At 39.8% G+C, this 22551-nt stretch overlaps 1 protein-coding gene across 2 annotated transcripts in view; it reads right to left on the bottom strand.

The window, feature by feature from the left end:
• Window positions 1-22551, bottom strand: part of LOC141265442 (uncharacterized) — a 135350-nt gene that overhangs the window by 82705 nt on the left and 30094 nt on the right. For both annotated transcript variants that reach the window (XM_073678556.1, XM_073678554.1), the window contains exons 5-10: window positions 20513-20596; window positions 16102-16126; window positions 8068-8112; window positions 6671-6709; window positions 5194-5229; window positions 3175-3222 (exon numbers count right to left, since the gene is read on the bottom strand). In XM_073678556.1, coding sequence (XP_073534657.1) covers window positions 3175-3222; window positions 5194-5229; window positions 6671-6709; window positions 8068-8112; window positions 16102-16126; window positions 20513-20596 — 277 coding nt within the window. The remainder of the gene's footprint in view (window positions 1-3174; window positions 3223-5193; window positions 5230-6670; window positions 6710-8067; window positions 8113-16101; window positions 16127-20512; window positions 20597-22551) is intronic.

The following is a 22551-nucleotide window of genomic DNA, read 5'->3' as shown; positions in this document are numbered from 1 at the left end:
ATGTATAAGCGGGGCCCAATTACAAAACTAGACAACCAACAGGAGATTAGACCCCTAAAATATAACTTTTATTCGAATATGCTAAAAAGGACTCAATAGTCACCACAACAATAAACACAAAAACAAGACAAAATGCCAGGGAACAGGGATAAGTCACACATCAGTCAGGAAGGATTATCTGTCCCTAAATTCTCTCCCTTCCTGACAGCGGAGGTTGGCACCCTAATTTTTGCTCCGTGGCGCCCACGCTCAACGTCGGTGTCCCTAATATCCCTGGTAAATATCTATCTTTATACTTAAAAAAACACAATCGTGAATAAAAGATAGAGAAAAGTGAACTTACAGATTAAGAAGCCGACAATTCATCATAGATATGCATTTAAGGAGACCCAAGTCTGTATATTGCGACAATAATAATAGCCCTGGGAATTTTTAGAAGGTAAGATTTGTCTCAAGATAGCTGGTTTATTACATTCATACACAAACCAGCATATACTAAATAACCAAAGCTAATAAAGCAGGTTCTGTTATATATGAGACTAATCCCCAGAAGTAATGCCCACAGACCGGTATCACATGTGCATCCTGCTCTATGTCGTTCTAAATTGTCAGAGCCAGAATGTGATAGAGACTGTAACACATACAAGCAAAACAAATGACCAATTCTAAATGCATTAAAACAATCTCAATATCATTTAGTAAGGAATACCATTTATCATTGGTAATGCATTATGTCACATCTCATAGATATCAAAGAAATAACACAAATCATTAGTGATTCCTAATATCCTATCTCAGAAAATACAGGGACTTAGCACTTATCATAGATAGTCCCTCATATCATGTCCCAAATGCAAAAAACAGTCTGATATCATATAAATAGACAGGGAGCAACACTTATCATTGATGATCCCTCATATCTCGTCCCAACGTGTTTCTCCCTGGTACTCTCCAGGGTTCATCAGGGGAAGTGGAGAGGCAATCAATCCTTCTCTCCAGACGCTCAGTCAGTGCTGACTGATGTGTGACTTATCCCTGTTCCCTGGCATTTTGTCTTGTTTTTGTGTTTGTTGTTGTGGTGACTATTGAGTCCTTTTTAGCATATTCGAATAAAAGTTATATTTTAGGGGTCTAATCTCCTGTTGGTTGTTTACTATCAGATGTATCCAAATAGAAATGAAGGCACGATCGAATTGGGATCAACCTAGCACAAACTTAAAAATATCACAAGTACGAGAAAAAGAAGTATGCAAAAGCACAGGGATCACCTATAAAATGTTTACTTTTCAAGGTTATTATTATTATTTATTATTATAGCTCCATTTATTCCATGGCGCTTTACATGTGAAAAAGGGGTATAATACAAGAACAATTACAATAATCTTGAACACAATGTGACAGCGACTGGTACAGGAGGAGCGAGGACCCAGCACGCGAGGGCTCACAATCTACGATTGATATGAAAAAGGCAAAAAAAGAAATCAAACACTAAGAGACACAATTATAAAAACAATTAAAGGCAATAGACTATATACACAAATTAGGCATGCCCACAATAAGGCCTCGTCCACCTAAACGGAGAAAGGAAAGTTATACTGACTAAGTCATGATCAAAGAAAAACTAATATCAATATCAGTGTGTTCAAACCAATAAATGTAATTGAAAAATAGTGCAAACATGTCTTGAAAAAAAGAACACCAAATACAGTAGTGTGTTGTCAGAACAAATAGCTAGAATCAAAAGTAAAACAATAGAAATTAAAACGAAAGGGACCTGTAAAGTAAGGCAATAATACGAGGAAAGGACCCCACACGTATTGCCACCTAATCTATCTAATCATCACGGAAATAAAACCTGACTGCTTATGAATATACTAGTCTACCATGATAGGTATCCTGTAAAAGGTTATTGTTCAGTCGGATGAGAATAGATGTTTGCCTTATTGTGGGCATGGCTAATTTGAGTATGTAGCTTATTAGCTTTTTAATTGTTTTTATTATGGAGTCTTTGTCTTTTCATGTCAATAATAAAAATAGACATTTTATAGGTGATCCCTATATATTTGCATACTTTTTCTTCTGCTTTTTATCAAATGGCAGCTATGGATGAACATGCTTGTGACATTCGCTGAGTTAGTCAAACACTGGCATATTTTGCTGATGGACAAAGCTGTAAAAAGGATAGACTTTCTGACTATGACAACATACGTAGGGGTTGCAATCTAAAAAAAACATCTTGGTGTCGAGGCATCGGAAACAAACTACAGTGCAAACTGGTTCGTGGTTACAAAAAAAAGTTCTTGGATCACATAAATGTGGGCATTTGCAAGGCATGTAAATTTATGCCAACCATCCAAGAGCTTCAAAATTCTCTTATTTCAAGGAATTATTACTTCCAATGGTTTATCAATAGTACCACCTCTGGTGTAACTGAAATATCGATGTGTCCAGGATAAATAGCAAAAGATAAGGGATCACAATTTGTAAGGCAATTTCTCCAGAGCATGCCGATAACCCACAAGTAGTCGGAAACTACAGTTTGGTCAAACATCAAACCTCCAAGCATAGGGGCAATTTGAGTTTTGGAGCACAGTTTTGGCTGGAAAACATTGTGAACACCAAGTAACATTTGCAGAGCCTCCATGGTGCCGAAAGAGCAGAAAACCCCTACAAGTGACCTCTCTGTACCCATAAATTATTAATTTTCTCTATAAGTAATAGGTAAACCAGATTCCACAATTTCCAAAGGAATTGCACGTACTGTTTGTAGACACAGTGGGCCTCAGAAGGGAAGAAACACTATTAGGAGTGCAACTATGCGAGTAATAGTTTGTGGGCGCCACTTACAGAGTGTCCGAGGTACAGTACTAGAACAGAAAAAAAACAAAACAAAACAAAGTGACCCCATTTCAGAAACTAAACCCCTTTAGGGAATTCATGTAGGGGTTTAATGATCATTTTTACCCCCACAGTATTTTGGCCAGTTTCTTTACCATTGGGCTGACTGAAGATTAAAAGTTACATGTTAGACACTAATAAGATTTAGTACAAAATGTTTCATTTTACAATGGATAATAAGAAAAAAAAAGTACCCTGTAAGTTATTACACCATTTCTCTGGTCTTACACTATTGTTAGGGCACATGGTAAGTCTCAAAAGAGAAGCATAATTTACCGTAAGGGACGAAGGGTTTACTTATTATGGTTGGCTTTTGCACAGCTCCTAAGAAAAAGCAGAAACACTCAAAAATTGCCCAAATTTTACAACTTACTATCAGAGAATTCATCTACAAGTGTAACAACTACTTTGACCCCACTGGCATTTTCCAGAAATTAGTGCATAGTGGATATTACAAAGTGAACATTGCAAATATGCCATTTCAGTGACCAACACAGTGCCCAGCTTGTTAAACTGGCTTTCCAGACTTCCCAATTGAAGAATAATCTTAATATGAGATTGTTGGGGGGGGGGTCCGAAACCACCCATCGATCATCTGAAAACTGCTCGGGCAGCGGCCAGAACTGAGTGATGTACAGACAAAACATATTAGACCCAAGCATTGCTTAATGGCGGCAGCAGAGTAAGTGCAGTACATTCAATTCAAAGGGAGATAAAGCGCAGTACTTTCTGTGGCCATTAAGCAATGTACAGAGCGGTTGTGTTCCGCCCCTATATTGCTTAAGTTTGTAAGCTGCCTGCCAGAGCCATTTTCAGTCGAATAGTGGGTGTGAAGGGTGTTGAACTCCCTCTGATATCATATAAATGACCTAACCATCAAATAAGTTATAAATCATTAGGTCCTGGGCAACCCAGGCTTCTTCCATCTGCAGCAATGCCATACATTTAGATGCTTATTGTAGTTTGGGCACACTGTAGGGCTCAGATGGGGGCCATTGGGCTTTGGTAGTGTGGATTTCATTGGTGCTGTCGCTTTTCCAGCATCTTGCAGCTACTAGCAACATTGAAAAACTATCTTTGGACGACATATGAGAGTAGGGGCTTGTTTTCTAGAATGAGTTGAAGTTTTTAGCAGCACCATTTCAAGGTACAGAACTTTATTGAAATGGCTTTTTATCTGGATTGTTGGGAGACAAAATTAATGTTTTTGCCATGTATTCCGCACATCACCGTGCAGTAAAAGTGATAAGACAACTTTATTCTTTGGGTCAGTTTAATACAGTGCTATCACATTAACATAGATTTTTAATGTTTTACTACTTTTACACACTAACAAATATTTTTAAAACTAATTTTTTTTTTTTTTTTGTTGCGCTATTCTGATAGTTGTAACTTTTACTTTTTGCCAACAAAGCCATATAGGGGCATTTTATTGCGGGATAAGATGATGTCTTTTATCTGTAATATATATGAATTTTTGATCACTTTTTATTCCATTGTTTCTATATCAGTATGATGAAAAATCTACAATTTTCAGAAATTTATTTTTTTTTCTTTTACTGTGTTGACCATATAGGTTAAATAATGATAAAGTGTCATCGCCAGGCTGTTCTAGACATGGTGAAATCAATGTGTACTTTTTTTGTAAATTTACTTTTTCACATAAGAGCGTTTTTAAAATGTTTCAGTTATTTTTATATATATATATATATATATATATATATATATATATATATATATATATATATATATATATATATATATATACACATACTTAAATATAAGGTATATTTAAATATACAGTTAAATTAAAAATTCCCCATCTACACTAGCTGCTTTTCTTTCCCCCCTCCACTTCCTTTTTTTTTGACACTTTAGCATATTCCAGCATGCACTCAGTTTCTAAAAAAAAAGCATGTCATCAGTGATCTTTGCTTCAGGGTCTGGGCTAGTCCCTGTGCAATGTGCACCGAGTACAATGACGGCATGCTCTCTCACCAGCTCAGATAAGCAGTAAAAAGCAGGCAACAGAGCGCACTGTCAAAATACCCGCTGTACAGAGACCAGTGACGTCACGTGCAGGAGTGGTTCCCATTAGAGCCTGTTGTATTAACTTTATTGCGACATTACAAATATGACAGATTTTGGCTGGACAATGAGTTCATGCCACTTGAGAAATGGCAATTATTGTAATGCAGAATTAGAAGCATACAACTAAATCAGCAGGCCTGAAGATGCAGAATTCACAAAAGCATTCATGAATTAAAGGAAGATGTAAAATAAATATCTGTATACCTGGTTTAACGTTCCCTGCAGGGTTCACGTTCCTTGCTTGAGATTAAAAAGAGATTTAAAAATTTGTCACCAACACAAGATACTGTGATAAGAAATTTCTTATGAAAGCACTTTTCCTACATTTAGTGTACATTACATGCTACTGCAAGGGGTTATTTGGGATTTAAGCATTAATGGCTTATCTTTAGATAGGCAATCAGTGCTTGATGGTTTTGGGGTCTGATCTCCGCTAATCAGACTAAAGGAGCTACAGGGCTCATGGCATTAAGCTGCAGTACAAGGCACAGCCAACAGAGCTGTTGTTGCACATTATGTGAAAAACAAGAAATATCACTAGACCATGATCACACTGGCATCAGGGTTCCACTCTTGTAGGGTTTCATTAAACCTGACAAAAATTCTACTTAGTCCTAGCTAGTAAAATGAACTACTAAAAAAAACCTGAAGGAATCCTGAGTGACCTGTTATAAGTAATGGAATCTGTCAGGTTTCGTTAGGAACAGCTGGGAAAAAATATATACTGCATAAGTCACAGCACCTGTAAAAATATGGGCTGGATGAATGATAACTATCATATGTATTTGAATAGAAATGAGGGAATCATCAAGTCAATCAGGATCAACCTAGCACATACTTTTTTTCTTATACTTTTGGTATTTTTAAAGGGAATCTGCCACCACTTTGGAGTTATCAGACTGCTACTATGAGCATACAAGGTATAGAAAAGTAAATCTATACATACCTGTATGGCCCATAGTAGAGGTCTGATTGCAGAGAAAAGCGCTTTAATCAATTCTATTTTGTACAGGCTTGGCTTCCAGGGAAAACCAAGCATTCCCCACCTATGTGCTTATTATTCCCCTATGCACTCTGACTTCTGGGCATGCACAAAGTGCCGCTCACATAGAGCGTGCTTTGTTTCATCCCGGCCCGTCTCTCCGTGCACTGCGCTGCAGGAACCTATTGCGCAGGCGCCGGGGAGTCACTGTCACTTCCCAGCGCCTGCGTAATAGAACCCTGCGGCGCAGTGCACAGGCAGCCGGGGACGGGATGAAGCAAAGTGCGCTCTATGTGAGCGGTGCTTTGCGCATGCCCGGGAAGTCAGGGAGCACAGTGCACGTCACAGGGAGTGAGAATCCTCTGGGGATTCCCCCTTCCCTTGTTGACTAATAATCCGATAAGCATGGTCCTTGGTCGTCGTTCCAAAGTATATTTTCTCTGACATATTGCAACATTTCAGAGTACAACATAAATGGCTGCAATAACAGCTTGTCTGACTTATGAAGCCCGTGATTCGGACAGTACTAATCAACTGATGAGTTCTCTTTAATGCCACATGATAAATCTTGCCTGGAACATGAATTCCTGCCACTTAAAAAATGATAATGCAGAATGTGAACCAAACAACTAGATGAGCAAGTCTGAAGATGAGCATTTTTTTTAACCAAAGGACAATATGATACAAATAATTGTATACCTGCTTGGACATTTCCTGTAGGGTTCACATTCTTTATTTCTTGAAAAAGAAAAAAAACATTAGCTATCAACACAAAAATTGAGATTGAAGAAAAACTGCTTAATGAAGCACCTTTCCTACATTACATTCTATAGAATGTATTAGTTTAATCAAAAAGCAGTTATTTGCCAGCGGAGGTGGAGCGGGGTCACAGGAGGCAGGGTCGCTGCTTCAAGAGGCTGGCGGCAGGAGTGGGGCAATGCTGCGGCCTCGGGCCGGGAGGAAGTGGTGTCCCGCAAGGCGGTGGAGTCGGTAAGCCAAACCTCCGACTCCTCAATTTCCATGACTCCGACTCCCTCATACATGGCTCATGTTTAAGTGATAAATTTACTGTAGCACAGATTCATCTCAGCTAAAAGTCTAGACCCTTACATCAGGAATAGGACATTTCATAACTTTCCCAAATTCTTATGAAAAAAATATTCCCCACAAACCGCATTGAACTACTGTACCCAATTTATTATATATTGTTGGAGTCGGTCCATTTTATACCGACTCCGACACCACAGCCCTGGTGTCCCAGAAGGGGGGTTGCGGGCCCTGGGCTCTCATAACATGTTGGCAGAGAGCGGAGTCCCCCTTCCCATTGATTTCCCTGTGGTGGGCTTGGGAAAATGGCCACCAGAGGCTGCGTATGCGCAGATTGAGATCTCAAGAGATTTTTTGGTTAATATAAGCAGAAGGAAAAAAGGATACACATCAGAAAGGAAATAAAATCAAATTCAAATCTTTATTCCATCTAGATAAAAAATTAGGACATCCATGACACACCAACATGTTCTAGAATGAACATTTTTAATCGTGTGAGCCATGGATGTCCTGATTTTTAATCTGGATGGAATAAAGATATGAATTTTATTTAATTTCCTTTCTGATGCAGATCCTTTTTTCCTTATGTATATATTACCGGTGGTCAAAGGTTACTGGATCCATGCATAACTAATGAGAGCAGCCATACGACTTACTGCACTGTGAGGCTTTTCTTTTCCCCTTTTTCCATACATTTTAATATAATTTTCTGAGTTGCATGGTCCTTGGCAGTTATTTCAAAGTATACATTCTCTAATATACAGCAGAATTGCAAAAGTACAACACACGACTGCAACACATCGGTCTCCCGACACATGAAGCCCTTGGTACGGGTATAGCATGAATCAACTGATATGTAGCTTAAAAGGGAACCTGGCAAATATTGGCTGGACAGCAAGTTCCTAAGTAGGAGTATCACTTGATAGTGTATGTGAGTAATTATAATGTAGAATTTAAAGCATACAACTACATCACCAAGTCTAAAAATGCATTTTTAAAAAGGTGTGTTTATTTGTCCAAGGAATAATATCATATAATTTTTTGTATACCTGGTTGAAAATTCCTCACAGGTTGCACTTTCTTTATCTCTTCAACTTGAAAAGCACAAACAAAAAGATTAGTCAGTCATAAAATACATATTGAGATTACAATAAAATTTCTTAATGAAGGCACTTTTCTTAAACTTAGTGTACATTAGATTCTACAGAAAGCTACTAGTTTAACCTAAAAGCGGCTGTGTGGGATTTAAACACTCATAGCTTATCTATAGGATATTCAATCAGTGCTTGATGATTTTGAGATCCAATCGCCTACTGATCAGAATAATAGGGCTGCAGGGCTCATGGCACTAAGCTACAGTACAAGGCACAGCCGTCAGCATGGACAAGACCCTGGGTCTATATAAACAATGAAGGGGATGCAGAGCTCAACGACCCCCACTCATCACCCTGACTAAAATCTTAGAAAACACCTTTAGGCTATGTGCACATGGCAGCTTCTGCAAAAGTGACACATAAAATGAACATATTACATTGTAATGTCAAAATGACGCATGTCCCATCTTGGGTCACGTCTTTTAAAGGAAATCTGTCAGCAGGTTTTTGCTAACTCATCTGAGAACAGCATGATGTAGGCAAAGAAGCTGAATCCAAGGATACATCACTTAGTTTACGGGGTGCAGCAGTTCTCACTCAATTAGAGCTTTTAGATTTAGAATGAAGGCCTGCCCCCACCAGGCTCTCTGTGTATAAAGTCCATGATAGTGAGGTGATAAATACTTCACAGTTCGTAAACTCAGGCATTTTGACAAGCAACACATCCCTGAATTCAGAGCTTCAGCCTCTATCTCCTGCTGTCTTCAGATTATACAGCAAAAACCTTCTGACAGATTCCCTTTAATTCTGAAAGTATTTGTATACCAGATATAAACTTGATTATCATAATTTTACTCCGTCACTGGCGGACAATTATCTTTGCATTTGTGCAATCTTAGCTTTCTCCTAGTCGTGAATATGTGCACCAAATCATCAATGACTTACACCATTTAATACACACATTTTTAGAACCTACTTCAAAACATCAAAATGATAAAAAAAAAATGGGGCATGGTTAAACTTTTGGAGTGAAGTACAACATATTAATAAGTGCATTTATATATAAAAGTGGAAAAAAATGAATATTCTAGATACTGTAAGGAATAAATACATTTATGTTTCATCCTCTTTTTTTTGCATCCATATAAAGTCACAATTTTCACAACATCAACATTTTACACATTGGTCTCCAGTTCTTTACTAACATTGGGAAGTGTACTAAACATGCTGGTGCAATTTGTGCCACATTGATAATTAAGGTAAGACATTTGAAAAATATTGAGATTTGAAGCAATTATGTATTTTTTTTATTAACGCGTGTCATTTTTTTTAAAAAAGCCTCAAAATCTATTATGGGCAACTAAGAAAGTAATATATTATACATAATTTAAAAAAAAAAATGTCCTTATGCTGGCTTTTTGGATACACAAAAAAAACAAACTCAAAATTTCTAGAATCAGCATGATTTTAGCTAACCCAGGGTGTCCTGCAAAATTGGTAACATAAATCTACTCACTTCGGTTCTGCCCCTTCATTCACAACCATAATAACCAAGATGCTCAACACTGCAGCAAAATCAGGTGAAAACAGCCTCATAGCCCACCTATAGTCAATCTACATCTAAGGCCACGGCCCCACTGTCCATATTCGGTCAGTATTTTTCTTAGGAGTGGGAGCCAAAACCAGGAGTGGGTGATAAATACAGAATTGGTGACTTGCTTCTATTATAACTTTTCTCTAATTGTTCCTCACTTGCTTTGGCTCCCACTCCTGAGAAAAAAAGTACTGACCTAATACTGACCAAATACTGACAGTGGGGCTGTAGCCTAATAGTCGAAATCAATGTCAAGTCGCCAAACAGGCAGAAGGAATTTAACACCCCCTGTATAAGGCTGCGTTCACATGTTGCTGCTGCGGTGTGGGTTTTTTCCCGCTGTAAAACTGCAACATTTTTGCCGATATTATAGAAAATTGATGACTGTAAATAACTGCCTGTATAATCCATTCATTAAAGCATAAAAACAAAACTTACCCTGAATTACTTCAAGATTTGATAGGAAAAATTCACCAGCATTAAAATTAAAAAGGACGATACTAGAAGACACTGTGGAAGGTCTTTAGAACAAATAGGCCACAGTGCTTGTTAAGCACTGTGGTTCTTTCAACAGGTTTTCCTTGCACAAGGATGCCACTGCCACTTTCTGTGAAAGGAACTATAACACAGCCTCAATCACTTGGACGGAGCTCCGTTGCAGTTGCCTGCACATCAAGTTGCAGGAAGCAGCACTGTATGAGAAATGCAGAAAGCATCTCTGTCTCTGGAGTTTTAGAATAAGGGTTCCAGATGTTGGTGCCCCAACCAATTGTTGTACCAATATCGTAACATTTTCAAAGAGAATACCCTTTTAACTTACAAATTTTGCAGTTATTCACTGAGTTGACCTCTCCGTGCACTCTTCATTTGATACCTTCATGATGAGTTGCAGCGGGAATCTGTGATAAACAGCCCACTGATTTTAGTGGGCACCGTGTAATTCTTGACTTCCTCTCAGGTGGCAATGGAGAGGAATTGAACACTTGCTGGTGGTGGATTCTTCAGATTATGGCTGATTGCTTGTGTTCAGTGGGAGATTGTGCTATCAGCTTATTTTCAGGGGGAAAAAAATGTTTGACCAAACCAAACTTAACAACCCCATTAAAGAGAAGCGCAAGAATATCCCATTATTGAGGCTCCTCTGCCTCAGTATTCAGAAGTCTTGTCCTCAGCGCTGATTTTACCACTTTGTTTGGTGGAATCTTTGTTGTAAAGTACACGAGTACTCCTCATACTAGTGCACTTTTCTGGTGACCTTGTGCTTATACAAAGCAGCCAGGAGCTGCAATATAATTCACGTGGAGGAAGAGAGCAGCTGCTTGTGCCCACTATGGAATCCAATGAAAAAATTGGTCTGCACTCAATGAGGGAGTAGACTTAACCAAAAAGGTCCTTGAAGAGGTATCCAGCCCACTCTCAAGGCCGAGGTTGCAAAACTTTTATTCTCACACACACACACACACACACACACACACACACACACACACGGTGAATTTGAGCTTGGAGATAGAAAAGCAACAAAAATTCTAAGTTTCGACCCATCCCAGGTCTTTGTCAGGGGTCGCTGAAACCGATAAGTAGGATAGTAACATCAGAGCATGTGTTTATCTCCCTGTGGTGGAGGCTGCATCCAACGTATGGAGCTGAAGAGGTATGGCAGGCGATTTCTACGCAGTTACAGACGTCATTTATTATTTTGTCACTTTTGTCTGAAATTAACCATATCCACTCATATTCACCATGTGTGTACACTACTGAATAAAACTTTTGCAACCTACCTTCTTGAGAATGCAGTGGATACGTCCCTCTTCCTGTGCCCATGATGGGGAAGGAGTTGGATACCTTCATTATTAAAGGGGCTGTGCAATTTTTATTTTTCTAAAACAGTGTGTTAGGGACATGATTTATTGACTAAAAGTAGGTATTACAAGTTCAGCACAGGTTTCATACTTTGTGAAGCCTGTTAGTGCAGTGATCCTACAAATTACCCAGCTCTCCTATACTCAAAATGGTAGGTTGTCCAAAATATTCAACAAGAGATTAGTTTATCACAAAGAAGATACCTGTGCTGAGTGCTGAACCAGCAACACATGATCAAAACATGTCCCTAAGGCCTCATTCATACATCCGTGAATCACTCAAGTGTTCTATCCGTGTATTTATTATAATCATTGTAAGGTGTTCACATGCCTCTTTAATTCAATTGTCAGACAGACACCATAGTGCACACTTGGTGATCTAGTTGTTGATACAACCATATGACGCCCAGAAAGTATCGCTCATAAACTCTACTCTAATCGATAAGGATTTTGTACAATACATTTTGGCCACATATTTGAACCTCTTCTTGCTCCATGCCAGATAAGGCAGCATAAAATAAAGAGACACTTCAACTATGTAATCAACTGGAAATCTAAATATGAAAAGTTATTTAAATTAAATTACAAATGTTTAACCTTATAGCAAAGAGATTATTTCACCGAATTATGGTGTAATGGGATGTGAACCATGACCAATAGCATGATGATTCCTATCCCCATCATCCCCTCATGCAGTTATATCAAAACACTAAGTATTGAAGCATAACAGAATCCCCCGATTCTAAATTACTCATTAACAATAGATAAGGATCCTTAGTCGGCCCCCTGGCGAAGGCGTACCGAAACAGCCGTTGGGGTGGGAGCGCTTGGATCTAGCAGTATATTCCTTCAGAAGCTACTTAGGTATAATGGATATTTCTATGGGCATTATGATACCTTCTGTATAGATTGATCCTACTCTTTAGTGCCATGTGCTATATCCTCGCTCTATCATTTACCTGCAGGATATTATACCATGTTAAGATAGATATGATACCTATTTAATTACTATATGCACACTGTATTACATCTACCCAGATGCAGTGCTTCTTGTTTTTATAGCATTCCCCATGCACATGCCCATTTCCCCCCTCTTTGATCTGTGTGTATATATGTAATAAACTTGCTTATTTTAACATTCTTGATAACCACTATATCATCCTTTCTTTCTTGCTTTATTGTAATTATTGGTGAGTGGTCTTATTAGTCCAAGTATATATTTGCATGTTTACATGTATGGTGTATTATTGGTATTATTTATTGTTGCACATGCTAAACTCTCCATGAAGTACTTTTACATGCAGGGATTGCCTGACAAACATGCAATCCCCACGTATCTACTGCCGGAAAACATGCAGGGAGTCCAACATATTAGCAGAGCATGCCGAAGATAATCGGATAAGACAGAGTGTGGGAAATCAGATTCCATTTTGCCTTCTCAGTCCCGATTTTATGCTCTAAAATCTATCACACAGCACTTTTACACAGAAACCTCCCCCCTACACATTCCAAGTCCCTGAGATACTGGATCGAACCAGACAACTACATCTGAATCCCACAAAACAGTTTGCTTGCTGGCATAAAGCCCTTTCTACCAGGGGTGTATATGAACCCCTCCCGCATTTAAAGTGGAATCTTATGTTGGACACTATGTGTGTGCATGTACTGTATAGATTCTCCGAGCTCGTTCTTTACACCTCTAATCCGGCCTTGCACAACAACTTTGGTGGGCCTGTTGGGCCCACACCGAGCATGCTCGGATGAAAAACGTTATCTGAGCAGTATCGCTCAACACTAATCTTTTATAAATGTTGAGAATTCTGCTGAGTCCGCAGAAAAAGATCAACCTTAGGTTGCGGTAAAGTAAGGGTTTTAACACTTTTCTCTAATACAGGATGTCTCAAACTAAAATGGGGTCTGGGGCCACATCGAAAAATCCCGATAGGCTTGGGAAGCATTGTTAAATTTAGGTTGGGACTTGCAACATGGCACGACAGGGTTTTTCAGGCCAAAGTTCGCTTTGTATAGCAGCTACATCACGGTGTAAGGCTATGTGCCCACGTTGCATTTATGAAGCAGAAAATTTCTGCTGCATAAATGCAAGTCCTCTCCCGGAAAAACGCATGCGAAATTCCGCACGCGTTTATCGCGCTTTTTTCGCGCGTTTATCACGCGTTTTCCACATGCGGAATTGCCTTGCGTTTTTTATGCATTGGACAAAGGCAATTCTGCATGCGGAAACGCAAAATTAAATGACATGCTGCGGATTTTTGAACGCGGCATAAACGCTGCGGAAAAATCCGCAGCATGTGCATAGAACTTGCGGAATCCCATTGGGGATCATGGGGTGCGGGTTACCAAGCATTTTACAAGCTTTTCCGCTGCGGAAATTCCGCATCAAAAACGCTTGTAAAACGCTACGTGGGCACACAGCCTAATACAAGTAAACAGTGTCACATTTTGTGCCTTGTGTACTGGGACCCACACAGGCCCTTACATGCAGTATGATAGCCACCACAGCCCCCTTACATGCAGTATGACGGCCCCACAGCCCCCTACATACAGTTTGATTGCCTCACTGCCCCTCCTAAATACAGTATCATGGCCCCAATTCCCTGTATACAGCAATATCATGGCTCCATATTCCCATATGCACAGTATGATAGCCCCAGTCCTTTATATACAGTATAATGCCCCCACAGCTCTCTACATACAGTATGCCCCCACAGGTTCCTATATATAGTATGATGGCCCCAGAGATACCCTACACAGTATAATGTCCCCATATCTCCCTATATACAGCATGATGGCTCCACAGGTTTCTTACATACAGTATGATGGCCCATAATCTCTCCTACATAAACAATGATGGCCCCATAACCCCCTTTACATACAGAATTATGACCACCACAGAACCCTTACATATAGAATGAAGGCCCCCACAGACCCCACACATACAGAATGATGGCTCCACAGTCGCCCAATATACACAGCATGATGGCCTTACTGCCCCCCCCTCCCCCCGACATACAGAATCATGGCCCCACAGCCTTTCTATATACAGAATGATACCTCCACGGTCCCTTATATAAAGCAATATCATGACCCCCTCACAGTCCCCTATATACAGCAGTATCATTGCCACAAAGTCCCTTAGATACAGGAGTACCATGGCCCCCCCAAGATCACCTATACACAGTATCATGTCCCCATATCTCCCTATATACAGTATGATGGCTCCCACAGATTCCTTACATACTTTATGATTACCCAGAAGCTCTACTACAGAATGATGGCCCCACAGCTTCCTTTACATACAGAATGATGGCCCCACACAGATACAACGATGGCCCCACAGCCGCCCTACATACAGCATAATGGCCTTACTACCCCCAACAAACAGAATCATGGCTCCACAGCCTCTCTACATACAGAATGATGCCTTCATTGTCCCTTATATAAAGCAACATCATGGCCTCCACAGTCCCTTATATACAGCAGTATCAGGGCAAGATATTCCCTATACACAGTATAATGTCCCCATAGCTCCCAATATACAATATGATGGTCCCCATAGCTTTCTACATATCTACATACAGTAAGATGGCCCCAGAGTGCCCTATATATAGTATGATGGAAGCACAATTCTATAGAGAATGATGGCTCCACAGTCCCCCTATACACTGTGTAATGTCCACATAGCTGCTATATACAGTATAATTTCACTAAAGTTCCCTACATACAGGATATCTCCACAGCACCCAATATACAGCAAAATGCCCCCCCCAACCCTCTATATACAGTATGATGTCCCCATAGATCCCCTATACACAGTATATCCCCACAGCTTCCTATACAGAATGATGCCCCCCCCCCACAGCTCCCTATATACAGTATAATGACCCCACAAGTACCCTATTTACAATATGAGGTCCCCACAGCCCCCCTATACACAGTATGATGGCTCCAAAACTCGACTATTTACAGTATAACTCCAGTGCAGACCTGATGTATATCTGTCCCTCTGTCACCCCGCCCAGTCAGACACTGGCTGAGGGCTGCAATAGAATTGCTTTGGGGCCACATGTGGCCCGCATGTTTGAAAACCTTGTACTAGTAGGAAATTACAAAGTTCAGTAATCAATAGTACTACCAATATCTGGTATTCAATGAGAATGCTCCTAAAAGTAGCGATAAGAGAAATTCTGTACAATGACAAAATAACCCCCGAAGAAAATGCAGAAATGCATTTCTGACAGAATGTTTCCAGTGATTTAACTATAGGGATAATGTATAATCTAACAAGAATAAATAAAAGCACTGGATTGCATAAACCCAATATTATTTAAATGTAATATATATAAAAAATGTATTCTGCTTGCTAAACCTGTAAACTTCAGAAACACTGAATGGCACATATAGTACTCAGAAAAGTACTATTGTGAAGGAATAGTGAACAGCATTGCACAGAAGCTCACCGTCTCTCTGGCAAATGCATAGACATAAGGACCCATTTGAGAAATAAAATACACTTACCGGCCTTTTTTAATGCATTCAGTTTCTTTAAAGTGAAGAAGCAAATCAGTCCCAAAACAAAAGAAAAGAACAGTTAACCTTAGGAAGAAAGCAAATTCACAATTACTTGGGAAAACAGTGAGTGTTAGCTTTTTCCACCGGGTAGAGTGGAAAAAGCTAAATTTAAGTCCCGTTGCTCAAGTGGAAGTTAAATCTTCTGCTCTATCGTGGACAGTAAAAGAAACTGAAACCCAAAACATGTATTACCCCATTGAGGCAACTTATGTAGTTTGAGTTTCAGAAAAAGACACATTACTTGTTAACAGTTATGACATACGCTGTGAAACAATTTCAGTAAAGTCCTTAAAAGAAAAAAAATAAACAAGTAGTCTTTTAACACTGATTTGGCGGCATATTTCCACAAAACGCACCTGAAAAAATTAAAAATGACAGTTACACTTTAAATACACGTATGGGGTTGGCTATGGGATCTTCAGTGGCTCCTTTTGCTATTCAAAAGTGCCATGAGTGCAGTGTAAGTCTATTTGAGAGGCAGAAGCACAGCTCACATGCACTCATAAGAAACTAGCTCCTTTCTAAGAGTATATGAAAATGTCTCGAGTTTATAAGTAGTGGGGCAGCTGGAGTGGTCAGGCGATTAAAAAGTTGTTTTTTTTCAGGGCCCTGTTTCAAATTGCATACATATTCTGGTTCATAACCCAGGGATTGCTTGTATTGATTAGTCTTTAAAAAGTTATGAATCTTTCCAGCGGCTTCCATTACCTTGGTTTTCTCTCTCAAACTCCATGCTGAAAGTGTCTCCAACTTGCTCTTACACGCTGAATTAAACTGAAGCCAGGGCTGTAGAGTCGTTAAGCCAAACCTCTGACTCCTCAATTTCCATGTCTCCGACTCCCTCATACATGGCTCATGTTTAAGTGATAAATTTACTGCAGCACAGATTCATCTCAGCTAAAAGTCTAGACCCTTAGATCAGGAATAGGACGGACGGACATTTATAGAACATTTCATAACTTTCCCAAATTCTTATGAAAAAATATTCCGAACAAACTGCATTGAACTACTGTACCCAATTTATTATATATTTTAGGAGTCGGAGTTGGTCCATTTTATACTGACTCCACAGCCCTGACTGCAGCTGTACCAAACATTCATACTCCGGTGTGAGTCTCTGCTCCTTTCCTCCATGCACAGACACTATATAAAACATTCCCGTTCTCTGAGCATGGGGTAAAGAAGCAGAGAAACTCACATTGTAGTACAAATTTTTGTTACAGCTGCAATTCAAATCAGCTACTCCAATTGCATGAACAAAGAGCACTTTCAGCATAAGGTTTGGAAGAAAAGGAAGCAAAATAAAGTAATTGAGTATATTGCAAAGATTCATAACTCTGCAAAGACTGATAATGTAATTAAAGAGTAACTGTCATTTTGATTCTTATTAAGTAAAACTAATTTTAAACTACTTTAAAATATATTACCCAATTGTGCCCTTTTCTAGCCTTATGCTGTTCCCCAATTGCTGCCCCTGCAGTCCATTTTCTTTCCCTCCAGTAGATGTGTGTTGCTATTTTCTATTCATAATCAGCCCAGTCAAGTCTGAATACAAATATATGATATGAGAGCCCCCTCTGCAGGGGACCTGCTCCTCACAGCTAAGACAAGCACTGTGTCTCAGTTTAGCATCACCAAAAAAAAAAAAAGAGGGAAGCCAACACGAGACAAAAGTGCTGGCAAGTCTCACAGGAGAGAGGTCCCACCCTCATCTTCAGTCCACAGAGTTTCAGGAAAGGAGGATCATACCATTACTAAGAGGAGAGGGTCTTCGAAGGCTCTCATAACAAGTGTTCAGTTTACTGGGTTCCATATCTATTCTATGAACAGTGCTATGCTCTTTGTATTTCCTTGGGAAATTGACCAAATCAATTTCCAGTTATGCTTTGGAGAATGTATTTAAATCAATTTACAGAATTTCTCAGGAGAAAATGAATATGGTTATGGTTGACCTCCCAACTACTTGTATCTCCGTTTTTCCATGAAAGGATTAACATTTTATTATGAGTGGGTTTGCATTATACTCACCCAAATATGTGACTTTCCAGAACTGTAATTTGAGGAGGAAATCTTCTCTGGATGTTCATGAGCCCTTGTAATTTTAGTATAGTTTCCACCATACAGTATTACTACCACTCACCAGTAATCAGCGACGTTTTGAAAGCAGACTGAGGTGGAGAGAAGTGGTGAAGAGATCTTGTACAAAGACCAGAAGTGTTCAGCAGACAAACAGTACTGCATGGAGTCTTGATTCTGCAGATTGTCAGCTTATTCATATACAATGACATGCTTCATTGCATAAAAGCTGAAAACTTGTAAGGTAATTTTATAAGGGAGAAGTCCAGGTAAGTTCCTTGATGATTATAATTTTGTAGAGAAGCATAAACTTGTGACATGCTGTGGTCAACTCATTGTCTAGTGACTAATGCACTGAAAAAATGGTTGCCCAGAGCAAACCCTGTAATGTAAATGAGGGTGAGGAGACCTTCAGACCTAAACCTAATTTGACAATGGTATGTGGAAGATCACAGGCTAATCCTGAAACTTTACTGTGTAATGCCTGCCATACCATTTTGGATGCTGTCTGCCGAACGATGTGTCGGCCGGAAGCCATCTTGGGCCGGCTCTCCAATACATAGAAGCAATCGTGTGGTCGAGTGCTCCTGTGTGCTCAATGAGAAAGCCGTTGCCAGATATGTCTGATTGTAGCTTATCTCCAAGAAAACAAAGCAAATCGGCAATCCGAAATTGGACATTTCCGATCGACATCTTCCCGACAATTAGTTGTCCGGGGCCCCACACACATAATACTGTCAGCCAAACCCATCATTATAATTAGTCTAATGTTTTGGGGGCTTAACTGTGCTTTGTCAGGTGTGAGCACTAACAATATTCCTGGCTATTATCAGGCGGTTTCTTCCTCTGCAGTAGTTTACAACACCGTAAAGCCCCCGTCTGACATAGCGAGATCGCTAGCGAGATCGCTGCTGAGTCACGGTTTTGGTGACACAACAGCGACCTCACCAGCGATGTCGCTATGTGTGACACTTTGCAGCGATCAGGCCCCTGCTGTGAGGTCGCTGATTGCTGCGAAATGTCCTGGACCATTTTTTGGTCTTTCCCCTCCCGCTGGTCAGCACACATCGCTGTGTGTGACCAGTGATCAGGCTGGTAACCATGATAAACAGCGGGTTACTAGGGGCACACGCGCACTTAGTAACCCGCTGTTTATCATGGTCACCAGCCTGCTCCTGCTTCAGCAGACTGGTAACCAGGAGCAGGACATCGTGGAAAGATTCTTTCCACGATGTCGCTGCTCCCCTGATCGCTGGTGAGCCTGCCTGTTTGACAGCTCACCAGCGATCACATAGAGACGCAGCAACGATCCCTGACAGGTCGTATCGTTGTCGGGATCGCTGTAGCGTCGCTAAGTGTGACGGGGCCTTAATGGCCACCTTTATGCCCTCTATAAATAATGTGGTTTAAATTGTAATAGTGCCTCCCTTCTGCTCCAGCACAGTAATGACTCCATTTGTGCCCCCTACAAAATAACACCCTTTTTGTGTGCATAGTGGCTGGTTTATATATTCTATATTGCCCTGTTAGTCTTTATATAAAACCCTTATCCTACACTCAGTGTAGATATTACACAGATTGTACCATTACCGTTCTGTGCACACTACACTGTCCAAGCCCTCTCTTCTGTACTTCACTCCTAGTGTGTCACCTCCTTAGCCAATGGCTAAGAGAGGAGAACCAAGGAGCAATCATCCACTCTCCTCATCTAGAGTTTGGGAGTGTGGGCAATAAATTAGTGCAGATCTCACCCCTCCCATCCCCCAAAACAAATACCCTTCCTGCCCATCCCCTCCCTGCACTAAATGCTGCTCCAATGGTATCTGACCCCTGTGACTTAACAGATTTATTAGCAGCAGTAATACAGACAAGTAGTGGCCTACTAGCACATCCTCTGTGGGTCACCGGCACCTGGTAGTACTGATGCTACTAAATATTAGAGCACAGGAATCTTGACATTCAGTACAGCAGACCTGCTCACTGTGCAATGCGTCTGCTTGGAAACTGCTCACGCTCTCCATGCATAGAGGCATTCAGTCTTATTTATACATATACGCATGAGGCGGATTTTAAAGCCAAAAACATGTCTTAACAGGCATCAATGCTATTGCAACCCCTAATTGCAGGCACTCTTTTCAATAATGAGCAGCAGCTGTAATAATATTTCTTACACAAATGAGGTATATTTGATCTGTGAAAACAGAATCTTACACAAAGAAAAAGCAGGAATAAATATTTCATCTTTGAAAACAAATTAAAAATTTAATAGAAAATTCTGTACCTCAATGGTTTCATTTGTCGTTTGATGTGCCATTTGCAAATGTATTCTAAAGTTCTGTAAAGAACTACAGTGGAAATCGCAGTCCTGAGTAAAAAAAAACAAAAAAAACAAACAAATTTTGCACAAATAAAATTAATTGAACAGAGCTAAGAGTTGTAACTAATACACTGCCGCATTTATCTTGCACCTAGCAACTGCAGGCATCATAACAAAACTGTGACTGGGTACATAGGCTATCTATTCATCTCTCAACACTGGAAGAGCAGCTTGTCAACATAGTAAGCAGGGCTGTGGAGTCGGAGTTCGTTTTGGTTGGAGTCAGAGTCGGTAGAAATGTACCGACTCCAGCTTTAAAAAAAATGTATTAATATTTCATAATTGAACTTTCATATGAATTTTATAAATGTTACTCAAATATATATGTTCTATCAAACTATGAACAACAGTGATAAGCAGTTCGGCTGGAGATAGAGACATTTCTTACTTCTTGTGTGTCACTGTTCTCCACTGCCCTTATCTAATCTTATATTTGGTTAACCTCATGCTGCCCCAACCCCCCTACTTACAATGTATGAAACTGAAAATGTGTTGCAAATTCTTAGTAGTAAAGCTCCTCCTCTAGACTAGATGTTTACTAGGTGTGCGTCTTCCAAGCATCTCACAGCTGCTACTCAGAAGAGGAAGACTGTAAGAAGTATTATCCTTTCAACAAACTTTGCATCAGTTAACTGTGAGTACATGAGGAATAACAGTATTACTGACCACTATATCAGTTGTATGACCTGGCAATAATTTTGTACAATTGTTTTTAGGAAAAACAATTGTCATTTGGATTGTGAATGCAGAATTAAAAACCTGAGAATGTCAAAGAAGCGTCACATTAAATCCGCTGTATTTTAACATTTCACCATCACTCAAGATAGAAAACATTGTCTGTCAGTGTATGACAAATGATCCAGACGAAAACAAATGCTGTGAAGCCAAGATCAGTGCATATTCAGGCAAAGATAAAAATGCTCCTACCAGAGCTTCTAATCTAAAGAAACATTTACAGCGCTTTCATCCAGAAGTACTGAAAGCAGTGGATGAGAAAGACTGCATCCAAACCAATGAACCAGTGCCCAGCTCTTCCAGCCAAACAAAGGAGCAGAGAACTTTGCAGCCATCAGTTGCAAGATATTTTGTCATTGACAAAGTTACTGTGACAATGACAGTAGATACATTTAAAAAACAGATCATAGAGCTTGTTGTAAAGGATAGTGTGCCTATTTCATTATTTTCACGACCAGCTTTTATGTGTCTGAATGGGGAAATGGCCCGCAAGCTTGGTGTTTCTCTGGAGAGAGAGAGTATTAGAAAATTAGTAATCGAAGAAGCTTTTAAACAAAAGGAAGAACTTAAAAAAACTCTCAAGGGACGCTTTCTGTTTCTTAAAATGGATGCCTGCACACGTCATAGAGTGAACTATTTTGCCATCAATGTCCGATTTGTTTGTGACAAAAATGAAATAGTTACCAAGACACTGGCAGTAAAAGACACCAAAGCTCATCACACCAGTGAGTTTCTCCAGGTCTTGGTGGAAAAGGTTCTGCAAGACTATGAACTTAAAAAAAGAGCAAGTTCCTTCTGTCGTAACTGACAATCCTTCAAATATGATAAGTACTGTTAAGCTAATGAATGAGAGTAATGATGGTGACCAGCAGCTAGAAGAACATTCTGGGTCCACAGACACAAATGTTTTGAAATAGAGGAACACAGTATTGTAACTGAGGAGCAAACTGAAGTTGCTTCAGATGAACAGCAACATGATAGTTTCAACAAGATCATCTAAACTATGTCAATACGTTCTTTCATTCATCACATGCGCTGTGTTGTGCATACGCTACAGCTGGCTATAAGAGACAGTCTGCAAGAAGGACATGCTGCTGCACTGATTGGCAAGGTGAGAAAATTGGCTACTGTTGCCAGAACCCCTAAAGTTAACTCAATTTTGAAGAGACGTGCTGGAAAAGGGGCAATTATTGATCAAGCCACACGAT

Source organism: Phyllobates terribilis, unplaced genomic scaffold, assembly GCF_046119375.1.
Source record: "Phyllobates terribilis strain yellow unplaced genomic scaffold, ASM4611937v1 Scaffold_4__5_contigs__length_816908805, whole genome shotgun sequence".
Taxonomy (NCBI): Eukaryota; Metazoa; Chordata; class Amphibia; order Anura; family Dendrobatidae; genus Phyllobates; species Phyllobates terribilis.
The sequence above is the reverse complement of the archived record's forward strand: the minus strand, read 5'-3'. Positions and strand labels throughout refer to the sequence as shown.